Source organism: Rhinoraja longicauda, chromosome 19, assembly GCF_053455715.1.
Source record: "Rhinoraja longicauda isolate Sanriku21f chromosome 19, sRhiLon1.1, whole genome shotgun sequence".
NCBI classification, from domain to species: Eukaryota; Metazoa; Chordata; class Chondrichthyes; order Rajiformes; family Arhynchobatidae; genus Rhinoraja; species Rhinoraja longicauda.
The window spans coordinates 12,035,159-12,052,261 of NC_135971.1; the positions used below are offsets into that span (position 1 = coordinate 12,035,159).

The 17,103-nt window shown below is 48.9% G+C and overlaps 1 protein-coding gene across 1 annotated transcript; it reads right to left on the reverse strand.

The window, feature by feature from the left end:
• Nucleotides 1-9,466: 9,466 nt before the first annotated feature.
• LOC144603134 (prostate stem cell antigen-like) lies at nucleotides 9,467-12,726 on the reverse strand. Its single transcript, XM_078416283.1, has 3 exons — nucleotides 12,675-12,726; nucleotides 10,345-10,455; nucleotides 9,467-9,654 (listed from the first exon to the last, which is right to left on the reverse strand). Exons 1-3 carry the CDS (start codon nucleotides 12,724-12,726, stop codon nucleotides 9,467-9,469), a joined length of 351 nt encoding a protein of 116 aa, XP_078272409.1.
• Nucleotides 12,727-17,103: the final 4,377 nt, after the last annotated feature.

Below are 17,103 nucleotides of genomic sequence, written 5' to 3' on the forward strand. Positions count from 1 at the left end.
AATAACGGTGCATTTGGATAGCAGTCCAAGTCAGCGTGGATTTGTGAAAGGGAAATTATGCTTGACTAATCTTCTGGAATTTTTTGAAGACGTGACAAGTAAAATGGATGAAGGGGAGCCAGTGGATGTAGTGTATCTAGACTTTCAGAAAGCCTTTGATAAGGTCCCGCACGGGAGCTTGGTGACTAAAATTAGAGCACATGGTATTGGGGGTGGGGTGTTGACACGGATAAAGAATTTGTTGGCAGACAGGAAGCAAAAAATAGGAGTAAACGAGTCGTTTTCATAATTACAGGCAGTGGCGAGTGGAGTGCCGCAAGGCTCGGTGTTGGGGCCACAACTGTTTACCATATATATTAATGATTTGGAAAAGGGAATTAGAAGAAACACTAGCATGTTTGACGATGACACAAAGCTGGGTGGCAGTATGTACTGCGAAGAGGATGTTAGGAGGTTGCAGGGTGACCTGGACAGGTTGAGTGAGTGGGCAGATGCGTGGCAGATGCAATATAATATAGATAAATGTGAGGTTATCCACTTTGGCGGCAGAAACAAGGAGGCAGATTATTATCTCAATGGAGTTCGGTTAGGTAAGGGGGAGGTCCAGCGAGACCAGGGTGTCCTTGTACACCAGTCACTGAAAATTGGCGTGCAGATTCAGCAGGCAGTGAAGAAAGCTAAAGGCACGTTGGCCCTCATAACGAGAGGATTTCAGTATAGGAGTAAAGAGGTTATTCTACAGTTGTATAGGGCCCTGGTAAGACAACATCTGGAGTATTGTGTACAGTTTTGCTCTCCTAATTTGAGGAAGGACATCCTTGTAATTGAGGCAGTGCAGCGTAGGTTCACGAGATTGATCCCTGGGATGGCGGGATTGACATATGAGGAAAGATTGAAAAGACGGGGCTTGTATTCACTGGAGTTTAGAAGGATGAGAGGGTATCTTATAGAAACATCTAAAATTATAAAAGGACTGGACAAGCTAGATGCGGGAAAAATGTTCCCATTGTTGGGCGAGTCCAGAACCAGGGGCCACAGTCTTAGAATAAAGGGGAGGCTATTTAAAACTGGGGTGAGAAAAAACTGTTTCACCCAGACAGTTGTGAATTTGTGGAATTCTCTGCCACAGAGGGCAGTGGAAGCCAAATCACTGGATGGATTTAAGAGAGAGTTAGATAGAGTTCTAGGGGCTAGTGGAATCAAGAGATATGGGGAGAAGGCAGGCACGGGGTACTGATTGTGGACGATCAACCATGATCACAATGAATGGCGGTGCTGGCTCGAAGGGCCAAAAAGTCTCCTCCTGCACCTATTTTCTATGTTTCTATGTTTCTAGGGGCGCTGAGAATGAGACCAGCGACCAGGACCAAAAGGCAATTCATCTTTGGATTTGAGCAGCTGAGCTTCGAAGGCAAGAGAGGGAACAGGATTTTTTTTCGATCAGAAGTCTTTCAAACTCCCTGAAATCTGAAGAAGGTTCCCAGCTGGAAACGTCACCAGTCCGTGTTCTCCAGAGCTGCTGCCTGACTCGCTGAGTTACGCCAGCTATCTGAGCCTTGATTGAAAATCCCCCTGTGGTTTTGACAAATGGGAGGGTCTTCTACAGGTAACGGGAGGCAAGATAAAGGATGAATTTCTGAAGAACAACAGCGACTCTGGAGAGGAGGAATCGAGCAAGTAGATACAAGAAATGCTGCTGCTGGTAACAAGTCTCCCCCGACAAAGCACTGGATGTGGTCAGGCATCATCCGTAGAGACGGCACACGAGGCTAGCATGGAACCCGGGTCTCTGGCGCTGTGACGCAGCAAAGCATTCAAGAGAGAGCTAGATAGAGCTCTGGGGGATAGCGGAGTCAGGGGGTATGGGGACAAGGCAGGAACGGGGTACTGATTGAGAATGATCAGCCATGATCACATTGAATGGAGGTGCTGGCTCCGAATGGCCTACTCCTGCACCTATTGTCTATTGTATATTGTCTCTACCGGTGCGCCACCATTGATGCCAGTGCAGTAATGATCACATGTGAGGCAGTTTTCTGAAATTGCTTTGGAGAATTTGAGAGAGGCTTTGACACAGATTCTTGATCAGTACAGGCGTCCGGGGTTATGTGGAGAATGGGGTTGAGAGGGAGAGATAGTTCAGCCATGATTGAATGGCGGAGTAGACTCGATGGGCCGAATGGCTTAATCCTGGTCCTGGAGCTTATGAAAGAAAGGAATACGCTCACATTTTCTATTGAAAATCAGTACTTTATTGAGATGCGGCAACAGATGAACAGAGTAATGGTACAAGCTCCAAGTTATATATGATTATCATTATCCTCCAAATTATTAAAAGATTGCAAATATCAAGCATTGTGTATTAGCATGGGCTTCGTCAACTGGAAGGAGGTTGTCCAAGCGGTGCCTGCGTAACATGCTTGTCCAGCCTCCCGAGATCAACCCAGTGTCATAAGGCCATAAGTCACACAGCAGATGATAGGAACAGAATTAGGCCATTCGGCCCATCGTATCTACGGCGCCATTCGATCGTGCCTGATCTATCTCTCCCTCCTCACCCCATTCTCCTGCCTTCTCCCCACAACCCCTGATACCCGCACTAATCAAGAATCTATCTATCTCTGCCTTAAAGTATCAATTCACTTGGCCTCCACTGCCTTCTGTTGGAGTTACTAAAGCTGTGTGCATGTAATCATCACCAAAGCATAATTCAAATCAATTCCGACATACAGCACCCGGACGTTTACACTGTGCATTATTATTATGCATTTGCTTCACATAAATATTGCAAACCGGACTGACACCAGAGCAGGGAACAGCACAAGAGATAATTTAACTTGGTCACTCGCGTTGCAGAGGTCAGTATTACAACACTGGATAGCGACTGAGACTCCTCCAATATCTTGCTGAAAACCACAAAGAGCAGAAGGACTACATCCAGCTTCGTACAACGTTGCACCAGCTGGAGAAACAAAATGGGCAGATAAATAATTTCTGTGTTCATAGATCATGTACCATTTTAGAGTGCTGCAACGTGGAACCAGACCCTTTGGACCAACTTGCCCACACCGGCCAACTTGTCCCAGCGACACTAGTCCCACCTGCCTGCGCTTGGTCCAAATCCCCCCCGCCAACTTGTCCTATCCATGTACCTCTCCTACTGCTTCTTAAACGTTGGGATAAGACCCTGCCTCAACTACGTCCTCTGGCAGCTTGTTGCATACACCCACCGCCCTCTGTGTGAATGCCACTGAATTTCACATGTTTATGAGCAAAACAGCTATTGATTCACAGAATTGGACAGTCTTTACATCTTTGCCAGGACTAGAGGGTGTGAGCTACAGGGAGAGGTTGAGAAGACTGGGTCTCCATTCCTTGGAGCGCAGGAGGATGAGGGGTGATTTTATAGAGGTGTATAAAATCATGGGAGGAATAGATTGGGAAGATGCACAGAGTCTCTTGCGCAAAGTAGAATCGAGAACCAGAGGACATAGGTTTAAGGTGACGGGGAAAAGATTTAATAGGAATCGGCGGGGGTAACCTTTTCACACAAAGGGTGGTGGGAGAATGTTTCCGCGCTGTATCTCTAAACCAAGCTAAGCTAGAGGTGTGCATCTCGAATAGGTTCTTACTTACCAATCGCCACATTGCCACGATAGCATTGCACGTCTTTGCCAGAGCATGGAACAGCATTGGTCACGCATCTGTCCGTTGAACCGGGGCAGTGGTAACACCGCAAACAGTTACCTGCACATGAGAACACGGAAGGTTGTGTGAGAGACACCTGTAGCTCATTCTGCGGCTGCTCTGAAAACGAGCAACTCCTTTCAATAAACATAGAACAGTCCCGACACAAACTGCTGGAGTAACTCAGCGGGTCAGGCTAGCCTCTCTGGAGAAGAGGTAGAGGTGATGATTTGGTTGAGACCCTCCCCCATCCGAGTGGCTGTACTGGCTTGAAAGTCGCCTTGTTGAGTCTCGTTGGCTGTAACTCGTTTTCACCGAGCTGCCAGTCCCGCTGTGTTACTCCAGCACTTTGTGTCTATTTTCGGTGTAAACCGACGCCTGCAGTTCCTTCCTGCACAATAGCACTGTCGAGCCCTCTGATGTTTATAGCACGTAAACACAGGCCATTCGGCCCACCGAGTCCGTGCCGACCAGCGACCAGCACTATCCTAAACACTGCCAAAGTAGTATCTAAACTATCTACACACTTATAGTTTTGCCTTTTTGCATTGTTATTGTTTGTTTTATGTGTACATATGTGTGTCTGTGCGTGTGTGTGTGCGTGTGTACGTGTGCGTTTGTGTGTGTGTGTGTGTGTGTGTGTGTGTGTGTGTGTGTGTGTGTGTGCGTGTGTAGGAAGGAACTGCTGATGATGGTTTCTCATTTATTTTGATTTAAAGAACAACTTATTTCACGGATTAGATTTATTTGATTTTTTGAAATTATCAATTGAAAAAGACCGCTAAAACCCCGAAAAAATACTTCCTCATTTTGAAAAGGGCGTTAAAAAACACTTTTGTATCACCGAATAGATTTTTCAAAAATAACGTCCTAAAAAAATTGGCTTAAATATTTTTAAAAGATTTTTTATTTAAAAGATTCTGTGTAAAAAAAAAGTCGTTCAATCCCGCCCGTTTGTTTACGGTGGGGGGAGGGGAATGGGGGGAGGGGAGTGGGGGGAGGGGAGTGGGGGTGCGGTGAGCGGAGTGGGGGGGAGGGGAGTGGGGGTGGGGGTGGGGGAGGGGAGGGGTGGGAAGGGAGGGGGAAGGGGGTGGAGGGGAAGAATGGTGGGGTGGGAAGGGGTGGGATTGGGGGTGGGGAAGGGGAGGGGGAACAGGGGGAGAGGGGGTGGAGGGAGGGGAATGGGGAGAGGGTAGTGGGGTTGGGAAGGGGAGGGGAGGGAGAGGGGAGGGGGTGTATGGGAGGAGGGAGGGGAATGGGGGAGGGGAGTGGGGGAAGGGGAGGGGAGTGGGGGTGGGGAGAGGGGAGTGGGGTTGGGGGGAGGGGAATGGGGGAAAGAGGGTGAGGTGGAGGGGTGGGGGGAATGGGGGAGCGGAGTGGGGGTGGGGTAGGGGAGTGGGGGTGGGGTAGGGGAGTGGCTGTGGGGGGAACAGGGGGAAGGGGAGCAGGGGCGGAGTGGGGGTGGAGGGAGGGGAATGGGGGGAGGGTAGTGGGGTGGGGATGGGGAGGGGAGGGAGAGGGGAGGGGGTTGGGGAGGGGAATGGGGGAAGGGGAGCGGAGGGGGAGAGGTGGGGGAGGGGTGGAGGGGAGTGGGGGGGGACGAGTGGTGTGGTGTGGGAGAGGGGTGGAGGGGAGGGGAATGGGGAGAGGAGAGTGGGGGTAGGGGAATGGGGAAAGGGGGTGGGGGTGGAGGGGTGGGGGTGGGGGTGATGAGGGAGCGGAGTGGGGTGGGGTAGGGGAGTGGGGGTGGGGTAGGGGAGTGGGGGTGGGGTAGGGGAGTGGGGGTGGGGTAGGGGAGTGGGGGTGGGGTAGGGGAGTGGGGGTGGGGTAGGGGAGTGGGGGTGGGGTAGGTGAGTGGGGGGGAGGGGAGGAGAGGGTGCTGACCGATGTAGGAGAGGCTTTGGTCCACGGCTCGCTCTGGCTGCAGTGCTGGCCACACGGGGCCGAGGTCAGTGCCCCCCTTCTCCCCTTCCCCGTCGCTGCTCGCCCGCTCACGGCCCCGGGAGACTCTCCCCGCCCGGCAACGGGCTTCGTCAATTGAGGGAGGATTGCCCCAGGGAAAGGTTTGGACCCAACGCGTCCATCTCAGTCTAGTATAACAATAAAACACTCTTGACTTGACAATAACTAACTCCATATTTAGTAAGAAACTCCCTACATGTTAACAAACACACAGGCTAAATTCCGATCCCACTTGAGAATCTAAAATGCCGGACAACAAAATAGTTTTGATTTTCTTACCCAGCGGGGCGCTGAGAATGAGACCAGCGACCGGGACCAAAAGGCAATTCATCTTTGGATTTGACCAGCTGAGCTTCGAAGGCAAGAGAGAGAACAGGAACAAAATTCGAACACAAGTCTTTCAAACTCACTGATATATGAAGAAGGGTCCCAGCTGGAAACGTCACCAGTCCGTGTTCTCCAGAGCAGCTGCCTGACTCGCTGAGTTACGCCAGCTCTCTGCGCCTTTATTGAAAATCCCCCTGTGGTTTTGACAAATGGGAGGGTCTTCTAGAGGTAGAGGGAGGAGGCAAGATAAAGGACGAATTACTGATGACAACAGCGACTCTGGAGAGGAGAAATCGAGCAAGTAGATACAAGAAATGCTGCTGCTGGTAACAAGCCTCCCCGACAAAGCACTGGATGTGGTCAGGCATCATCCGTAGAGACGACACACGAGGCCAGCATGGAAACTGGGGGTCTGTGGCGTGTGACGCAGCAAGGCATTCAAGAGAGAGCTAGATAGAGCTCTTAAGGATAGCGGAGTCAGGGGGTACGGGGAGAAGGCAGGAACGGGATACTGATTGAGAATGATCAGCCATGATCACATTGAATGGCGGTGCTGGCTCTGAATGGCCTACTCCTGCACCTATTGTCTATTGTCTATTGTCTCTACCGGTGCGCCACCATTGATGCCAGTGCAGTAATGATCACTTGTGGGGCAGTTTTCTGAAATTGCTTTGGAGAATTTGAGAGAGGCTTTGACACAGATTCTTGACCAGTACAGGCGTCCGGGGTTATGTGGGTCATGGGGTTGAAACTTTGTATTAGCATGGGCTTCGTCAACTGGAAGGAGGTTGTCCTTAAGCAGGTTAAGCAGACAAAAAAGAGTAGCAATGTCAAATGTGGGTCCCTTGAAGGCAGACACGGGTGAAATTATTATGGGTAACAAGGAAATGGCAGAAGAGTTGAACAGGTACTTCGGATCTGTCTTCACTAAGAAAGACACAAACAATCTCCCAGAGGATCTAGGTGGGTAGAGGAACTAAAATAAATTGTCATTAGGCGAGAAATTGTATTGGGTAGACTGATATAGGACTGAAGGTTTATAAATCCCCAGGGACTGATGGTCTACATCCCAGGGTACTCGGGGAGGTGGCTCTGGAAATAGTGAACGCATTGGTGATCATTTTCCAATGTTCAATAGATTCAAGATCAGTTCATGAGGATTGGAGGACAGCTAATGTTATCCCACTTTTCAAGAAAGGGGCGAGAGAGAAAACGGGGAATTACAGACCAGTTAGCCTGACTTCGGTGGTGGGAAAGATGCTGGAGTCATTTATTAAAGAGGTTATAACGGTGCATTTGGATAGCAGTAAAAGGATAAGTCCAAGTCAGCGTGGATTTGTGAAAGGGAAATTATGCTTGACTAATCTTCTGGAATTTTTTGAGGACGTGACAAGTAAAATGGATGAAGGGGAGCCAGTGGATGTAGTGTATCTAGACTTTCAGAAAGCCTTTGATAAGGTCCCGCACGGGAGCTTGGTGACTAAAATTAGAGCACATGGTATTGGGGGTAGGGTGTTGACATGGATAGAGAATTGGTTGGCAGACAGGAAGCAAAAAATAGGAGTAAACGAGTAGTTTTCATAATTACAGGCAGTGGCGAGCGGAGTGCCGCAAGGCTCGGTGTTGGGGCCACAACTGTTTACCATATATATTAATGATTTGGATGAGGGAATTAGAAGCAACACTAGCATGTTTGACGATGACACAAAGCTGGGTGGCAGTATGTACTGCGAAGAGGATGTTAGGAGGTGGCATGGTGACCTGGATAGGTTGAGTGAGTGGGCAGATGCGTGGCAGTTGCAGTATAATATAGATAAATGTGAGGTTATCCACTTTGGCGGCAGAAACAAGGAGGCAGATTATTATCTCAATGGAGTTAGGTTAGGTAAGGAGGTCCAGCGAGACCAGGATGTCCTTGTACACCAGTCACTGAAAATTGGCGTGCAGATGCAGCAGGCAGTGAAGAAAGCTAAAGGCACGTTGGCCCTCATAACGAGAGGATTTCAGTATAGGAGTTAAGAGGTTATTCTACAGTTGTATAGGGCCCTGGTAAGACCACATCTGGAGTATTGTGTGCAGTTTTGCTCTCCTAATTTGAGGAAGGACATCCTTGTAATTGAGGCAGTGCAGCGTAGGTTCACGAGATTGATCCCTGGGATGGCGGGATTGACATATGAGGAAAGATTGAAAAGACTGGGCTTGTATTCACTGGAGTTTAGAAGGATGAGAGGGGATCTTATAGAAACATCTAAAGTTATAAAAGGACTGGACAATCTAGATGCAGGAAAAAAATTCCCAATGTTGGGTGAGTCCAGAACCAGGGGCCACAGTCTTAGAATAAAGGGGAGGCTATTTAAAACTGGGGTGAGAAAAAACAGTTTCACCCAGACAGTTGTGAATTTGTGGAATTCTCTGCCACGGAGGGCAGTGGAAGCCAAAATACTGGATGGATTTAAGAGAGAGTTAGATAGAGTTCTAGAGGCTAGTGGAATCAAGAGATATGGGGAGAAGGCAGGCACGGGGTACTGATTGTGGACGAACAACCATGATCACAATGAATGGCGGTGCTGGCTCTAAGGGCCAAATGGCCTCCTCCTGTACCTATTACTGCCATTGCAGTAATGATCACTTGTGAGGCAGTTTTCTGAAATTGCTTTGGAGAATTTGAGAGAGGCTTTGACACAGATTCTTGATCAGTACAGGCGTCCGGGGTTATGTGGAGAATGGGGTTGAGAGGGAGAGATAGATCAGCCATGATTGAATGGCGGTGTAGACTCGATGGGCCGAGTGGCTTAATCCTGGTCCCGGAACTTATGAAATAAAGGAATACGCTCACATTTTCTTTTGAAAATCAGTACTTTATTGAGATGCGGCAACAGATGAACAGAGTAATGGTACAAGCTCCAAGTTATATATTATTATCATTATCATCCAAATTATTAAAAGGTTGCAAATATCAAGCATTGTGTATTAGCATGGGCTTCGTCAACTGGAAGTAGGTTGTCCAAGCGGTGCCTGCGAAACATGCTTGTCCAGCCTCCCGAGATCAACCCAGTGTCATAAGGCCATAAGTCATACAGCAGGTGATAGGAGCAGAATTAGGCCATTCGGCCCATCGAATCTAATACGCCATTCGATCGTGTCTGATCTATCTCTCCCTCCTCACCCCATTCTCCTGCCTTCTCCCCACAACCCCTGACACCCGCACTAATCAAGAATCTATCTATCTCTGCCTTAAAATTTTCAATTCACTTGGCCTCCACTGCCTTCTGTTGGAGTTACTAAAGCTGTATGCATGTAATCATCTACAAACCATAATTCAAATCAATACCAAAAAAATGTGAGGGATTCGAAATGTGAGGAATTGCAGTGCATCTGTTAGATTAAGCAGCTCATCTCCTGGAAATCAAGTGTTAAGACTCATCATCCGTGACCTTCCGACATACAGCACCCGGACATTTACACGGTGCATTATTATTATGCATTTGCTTCACATAAATATTGCAAACCAGACTGACACCAGAGCAGGGAACAGCACAAGAGATAATTTAACTTGGTCACTCGCGTTGCAGAGGTCAGTATTACAACAGTGGATAGCGACTGAAACTTCTCCAGTCTCATGCTGTTGACCACAAACAGCAGGAGGAATACATCCAGCGTTGTAAACCGTTACACCAGCTGGAGAAACAGAATGGACAGTTAAATAATTTCTGTGTTCATAGTTCATGTACCATTTTAGAGTGATACAGCGTGGACACAGGCCCTTCGGCCCAAATTGCCCACCCGTCCAACATGTCCCAGCGACACTAGTCCCACCTGCCTGCGCTTGGTCTATATTCCCCCCCCCCCCCCCATCCCCCACCACCCAAACTTGTCCTATCCATGTACCTGTCCAACTGTTTCTTAAATGTTGGGAAAGTCCCTGCTTCAACTACCTCCTCTCGCATCTTGTTCCATATACCTGCCGCGCTCTGTGTGAATGCCACTGAGTTTTCACATGTCTATGAGTAAATCAGCTATTGATTCACAGAATTGTACAGTTTTTACATCTTTGGCAGGACTAGAGGGTGTGAGCTACAGGGAGAGGTTGAGTAGATTGGGTCTCCTTTCCTTGGAGCGCAGGAGGATGAGGGGTGACCTATTCCACTATAAAATCATGAGAGGAATGGATCGGGTAGATGCACAGAGTCTCTTGCCCAGAGTAGATTCGAGAACCAGATGACATAGGTTTAAGGTGAAGGGGAAAAGATTTAATAGGAATCGGCGGGGTAACCTTTTCACACAAAGGGTGGTGGGGGAATGTTTCCGCGCTGTATCTCTAAACCAAGCTAAGCTAGAGGTGTGCATCTCAAATTGGTTCTTACTTACCAACCGTCGCTTTCCCAAAAAAGCATTGCTCGTCTTTGCCAGGGCATGTAACAGATTCGGTCACGCATCTGTTTGTTGATGCTGGGCAGTAGTAACACCGCAAACAGTTACCTGCACATGAGAACAGGGAAGGTTGTGTGAGAGACACCTGTAGCTCATTCTGCGGCTGCTCTGAAAACGAGCAACTCCTTTCAATAAACATAGAACAGTCCCGACACAAACTGCTGGAGTAACTCAGCGGGTCAGGCTAGCCTCTCTGGAGGTAGAGGTAGAGGTGATGTTTTGGTCGAGACCCTCGCCCATCCGAGTGGCTGTACTGGCTTGAAAGTCGCCTTGTTGAGTCTCGTTGTCTGTAACTCGCTTTCACCGAGCTGCCAGTCCCGCTGAGTTACTCCAGCATTTTGTGTCTATTTTCGGTGTAAACCGACGCCTGCAGTTCCTTCCTGCACAATAGCACTGTCGAGCCCTCTGATGTTTATAGCACGTAAACACAGGCCATTCGGCCCACCGAGTCCGTGCCGACCAGCGACCAGCACTATCCTAAACACTGCCAAAGTAGTATCTAAACTATCTACACACTTATAGTTTTGCCTTTTTGCATTGTTATTGTTTGTTTTATGTGTACATATGTGTGTCTGTGCGTGTGTGTGTGCGTGTGTACGTGTGCGTTTGTGTGTGTGTGTGTGTGTGTGTGTGCGTGTGTGCGTGTGTGCGTGTGTGTGTGTGTGTGTGTGTGTGTGTGTGTGTGTGTGTGCGTGTGTAGGAAGGAACTGCTGATGATGGTTTCTGATTTATTTTGATTTAAAGAACAACTTATTTCACGGATTAGATTTATTTGATTTTTTAAAATTATCAATTGAAAAAGACCGCTAAAACCCCGAAAAAATAATTCCTCATTTTGAAAAGGGCGTTAAAAAACACTTTAGTATCACCGAATAGATTTTTAAAAAACAACGTCCTAAAAAAATTGGCTTAAATATTTTTAAAAGATTTTTTATTTAAAAGATTCTGTGTAAAAAAAAAGTCGTTCAATCCCGCCCGTTTGTTTACGGTGGGGGGAGGGAAATGGGGGGAGGGGATTGGGGGGAGGGGAGTGGGGGGAGGGGAGTGGGGGTGCGGTGAGCGGAGTGGGGGGGGAGTGGGGGGGAGGGGAGTGGGGGTGGGGGTGGGGGAGGGGAGGGGTGGGAAGGGAGGGGGAAGGGATGGAGGGAAAGAATGGTGGGGTGGGAAGGGGTGGGATTGGGGTGGGGAAGGGGAGGGGGAACAGGGGGAGAGGGGGTGGAGGGAGGGGAATGGGGAGAGGGTAGTGGGGTTGGGAAGGGGAGGGGAGGGAGAGGGGAGGGGGTGTATGGGAGGAGGGAGGGGAATGGGGGAGGGGAGTGGGGAAGGGGAGAGGAGTGGGGGTGGGGAGAGGGGAGTGGGGTTGGGGGGAGGGGAATGGGGGAAAGAGGGTGAGGTGGAGGGGTGGGGGGAATGGGGGAGCGGAGTGGGGGTGAGGTAGGGGAGTGGGGGTGGGGTAGGGGAGTGGCTGTGGGGGGAACAGGGGGAAGGGGAGCAGGGGCGGAGTGGGGGTGGAGGGAGGGGAATGGGGGAGGGTAGTGGGGGTGGGGATGGGGAGGGGAGGGAGAGGGGAGGGGGTTGGGGAGGGGAATGGGGGAAGGGGAGCGGAGGGGGAGAGGTGGGGGAGGGGTGGAGGGGAGTGGGGGGGACAAAGTGTGTGGTGTGGGAGAGGGGTGGAGGGGAGGGGAATGGGGAGAGGGGAGTGGGGGTAGGGGAATGGGGAACGGGGGTGGGGGTGGAGGGGTGGGGGTGGGGGTGATGAGGGAGCGGAGTGGGGTGGGGTAGGGGAGTGGGGGTGGGGTAGGGGAGTGGGGGTGGGGTAGGGGAGTGGGGGTGGGGTAGGGGAGTGGGGGTGGGGTAGGTGAGTGGGGGGAGTGGTGGAGAGGGTGCTGACCGATGTAGGAGAGGCTTTGGTCCACGGCTCGCTCTGGCTGCAGTGCTGGCCACACGGGGCCGAGGTCAGTGCCCCCCTTCTCCCCTTCCCCGACGCTGCTCGCCCGCTCACAGCCCCGGGAGACTCTCCCCGCCCGGCAACGGGCTTCGTCAATTGAGGGAGGATTGCCCCAGGGAGAGGTTTGGACCCAACGCGTCCACCTCAGTCTAGTATAACAATAAAACACTCTTGACTTGACAATAACTAACTCCATATTCAGTAAGAAACTCCCTACATGTTAACAAACACACAGGCTAAATTCCGACCCCACTTGAGAATCTAAAATGCCTTTCCACAGTTAAACTGCAGGACAACAAAATAGTTTTGATATTCTTACCCAGAGGGGCGCTGAGAATGAGACCAGCGACCAGGACCAAAAGGCAATTCATCTTTGGATTTGAGCAGCTGAGCTTCGAAGGCAAGAGAGAGAACAGGAAAAAAATTCGAACATAAGTCTTTCAAACTCCCTGATATATGAAGAAGGGTCCCAGCTGGAAACGTCACCAGTCCGTATTCTCCAGAGCAGCTGCCTGACTCGCTGAGTTACGCCAGCTCTCTGCGCCTTTATTGAAAATCCCCCTGTGGTTTTGACAAATGGGAGGGTCTTCTAGAGGTAGAGGGAGGAGGCAAGATAAAGGACGAATTACTGATGAAAACAGCGACTCTGGAGAGGAGAAATCGAGCAAGTAGATACAAGAAATGCTGCTGCTGGTAACAAGCCTCCCCGACAAAGCACTGGATGTGGTCAGGCAACACCCGTAAAGACGACACACGAGGCCAGCATGGAAACTGGGTCTCTGGCGCTGTGACGCAGCAAGGCATTCAAGAGAGAGTCAGGGGGTATGGGGAAAAGGCAGGAACGGGGTACTGATTGAGAATGATCAGCCATGACCACATTGAATAGTGGTGCTGGCTCCGAATGGCCTACTCCTGCACCTATTGTCTATTGTCTATTGTCTCTACCGGTGCGCCACCATTGATGCCAGTGCAGTAATGATCACTTGTGAGGCAGTTTTCTGAAATTGCTTTGGAGAATTTGAGAGAGGCTTTGACACAGATTTTTGACCAGTACAGGCGTCCGGGGTTATGTGGAGAATGGGGTTGAGAGGGAGAGATAGATCAGCCATGATTGAATGGCGGAGTAGAGTCGATGGGCCGAATGGCTTAATCCTGATCTTGAACTTATGAAAGAAAAGAATAAGCTCACATTTTACTTTGAAAATCAGTACTTTATTGAGATGCGGCAACAGATGAACAGAGTAATGGTACAAGCTCCAAGTTATATGATTATCATTATCGTCCAAATTATTAAAAGATTGCAAATATCAAGCATTTAGTATTAGCATTGGCTTCGTCAACTGGAAGGAGGTTGTCCTTAAGCAGGTTAAGCAGACAAAAAAGAGTAGCAAAGTCAAATGTGGGTCCCTTGAAGGCAGACACGGGTGAAATTATTATGGGTAACAAGGAAATGGCAGAAGAGTTGAACAGGCACTTCGGATCTGTCTTCATTAAGAAAGACACAAACAATCTCCCAGATGTACTGCAGATCAGAGGATCTAGGGGGGGGGGGGTACAGGAACTGAAATAAATTTTCATTAGGCGAGAAATTGTATTGGGTAGACTGATAGGACTGAATGTTGATAAATCCCCAGGGCCTGGTGGTCTTCATCCCAGGGTACTCGGGGATGTGGCTCTGGAAATAGTGAACGCACTGGTGATCATTTTCCAATGTTCAATAGATTCAAGATCAGTTCCTGAGGATTGGAGGACAGCTAATGTTATCCCACTTTTCAAGAAAGGAGCGAGAGAGAAAACGGGGAATTACAGACCAGTTAACCTGACTTCGGTGGTGGGAAAGATGCTGGAGTCATTTATTAAAGAGGTAATAACGGTGCATTTGGATAGCAGTAAAAGGATAAGTCCAAGTCAGCGTGAATTTGTGAAAGGTAAATTATGCTTGACTAATCTTCTGGAATTTTTTGAAGACGTGACAAGTAAAATGGATGAAGTGGAGCCAGTGGATGTAGTGTATCTAGACTTTCAGAAAGCCTTTGATAAGGTCCCGCACGAGAGCTTGGTGACTAAAAATAGAGCACATGGTATTGGGGGTAGCGTGTTGACATGGATAGAGAATTGGTTGGCAGACAGGAAGCAAAAAATAGGAGTAAACGAATCGTTTTAATAATTACAGGCAGTGGCGAGTGGAGTGCCGCAAGGCTCGGTGTTGGGGCCACAACTGTTTACCATATATATTAATGATTTGGAAGAGGGAATTAGAAGCAACACTAGCATGTTTGACGATGACACAAAGCTGGGTGGCAGTATGTACTGCGAAGAGGATGTTAGGAGATTGCAGGGTGACCTGGACAGGTTGAGTGAGTGGGCAGATGCGTGGCAGATGCAGTACAATATAGATAAATGTGAGGTTATCCACTTTGGTGGCAGAAACAAGGAGGCAGATTATTATGTCAATGGAGTTAGGTTAGGTAAGGGGGAGGTCCAGCGAGAACAGGGTGTCCTTCTACACCAGTCACTGAAAATTGGCGTGCAAATGCAGCAGGCAGTGAAGAAAGCTAAAGGCACGTTGGCCCTCATAACGAGAGGATTTCAGTATGGGAGTAAAGAGGTTATTCTACAGTTGTATAGGGCCCTGGTAAGACCACATCTGGAGTATGGTGTACAGTTTTGCTCTCCTAATTTGAGGAAAGACATCCTTGTAATTGAGGCAGTGCAGCGTAGGTTCGCGAGATTGATCCCTGGGATGGCGGGATTGACATATGATGAAAGATTGAAAAGACTGGGCTTGTATTCACTGGAGTTTAGAAGGATGAGAGGGGATCTTATAGAAACATCTAAAATTATAAAAGGACTGGACAAGCTAGATGCAAGAAAAATGTTCCCAATGTTGTGCAAGTCCAGAACCAGGGACCACAGTCTTAGAATAAAGGGGAGGTCATTTAAAACTGGGGTGAGAAAGAACTGTTTTAACCAGACAGTTGTGAATTTGTGGAATTCTCTGCCACAGACGGCAGTGGAAGCCAAATCACTGGATGGATTTAAGAGAGAGTTAGATAGAGTTCTAGGGGCTAGTGGAATCAACAGATATGGGGAGAAGGCAGGCACGGGGTACTGATTGTGGACGATCAACCATGATCACAATGAATGGCGGTGCTGGCTCGAAGGGCCAAATGGCCTCCTCCTGCACATATTTTCTATGTTTCTATGTTTCTAGGGGCGCGGAGAATGAGACCAGCGACCAGGACCAAAAGGCAATTCATCTTTGGATTTGAGCAGCTGAGCTTCGAAGGCAAGAGAGGGAACAGGAAAAAATTTCGATTAGAAGTCTTTCAAACTCCCTGAAATCTGAAGAAGAGTCCCAGCTGGAAACGTCACCAGTCCATGTTCTCCAGAGCTGCTGCCTGACTCGCTGAGTTACGCCAGCTCTCTGAGCCTTGATTGAAAATCCCCCTGTGGTTTTGACAAATGGGAGGGTCTTCTAGAGGTAACGGGAGGCAAGATAAAGGATGAATTTCTGAAGAACAACAGCGACTCGGGAGAGGAGCAATCGAGCAAGTAGATACAAGAAATGCTGCTGCTGGTAACAAGGCTCCCCCGACAAAGCACTGGATGTGGTCAGGCCACATCCGCAGAGACGGCACACGAGGCTAGCATGGAACCCGGGTCTCTGGCGCTGTGAGGCAGCAACGCATTCAAGAGAGAGCTAGATAGAGCTCTGAGGGATAGCGGAGTCAGGGGGTACGGGGAGAAGGCAGGACCGGGGTACTGATTGAGAATGATCAGCCATGATCACATTGAATGGCGGTGCTGGCTCCGAATGGCCTACTCCTGCACCCCTATTGTCTATTGTCTATTGTCTCTACCGGTGCGCCACCATTGATGCCAGTGCAGTAATGATCACTTGTGAGGCAGTTTGCTTTGGAGAATTTGAGAGAGGCTTTGACACAGATTCTTGATCAGTACAAGCGTCCGGGGTTATGTGGAGAATGGGGTTGAGAGGGAGAGATAGATCAGCCATGATTGAATGGCGGAGTAGACTCGATGGGCCGAATGGCTTAATCCTGGTCCCGGAACTTATGAAAGAAAGGAATACGCTCACATTTTCTTTTGAAAATCAGTACTTTATTGAGATGCGGCAACAGATGAACAGAGTAATGGTACAAGCTCCAAGTTATATGATTATCATTATCATCCAAATTATTAAAAGGTTGCAAATATCAAGCATTCTGTATTAGCATGGGCTTCGTCAACTGGAAGGAGGTTGTCCAAGCGGTGCCAGCGTAACATGCTTGTCCAGCCTACCGAGATCAACCCAGTGTCATAAGGGCATAAGTCACACAGCAGGTGATAGGAGCAGAATTAGGCCATTCGGCCCATCGATTCTACTCCGTCATTGAATCATGGCTGATCTATCTCTCCCTCCCAACCCCATTCTCCTGCCTTCTCCCCACAACCCCTGACACCCGCACTAATCAAGAATCTATCTATCTCTGCCTGAAAAGTATCAATTCACATGGCCTCCACTGCCTTCTGTTGGAGTTACTAAAGCTGTATGCATGTAATCATCTACAAAGTATAATTCAAATCAATACCAAAAAAAAGCGAATTGGAAATGTGAGGAATTGCAGAACATCTATTAGATTAAGCAGCTGATCTCCTGGAAATCAAGTGTTAAGACTCATCATCCCTGATCTACCGACATACAGCACCCGGACGTTTACACTGTGCATTATTATTGTGCATTTGCT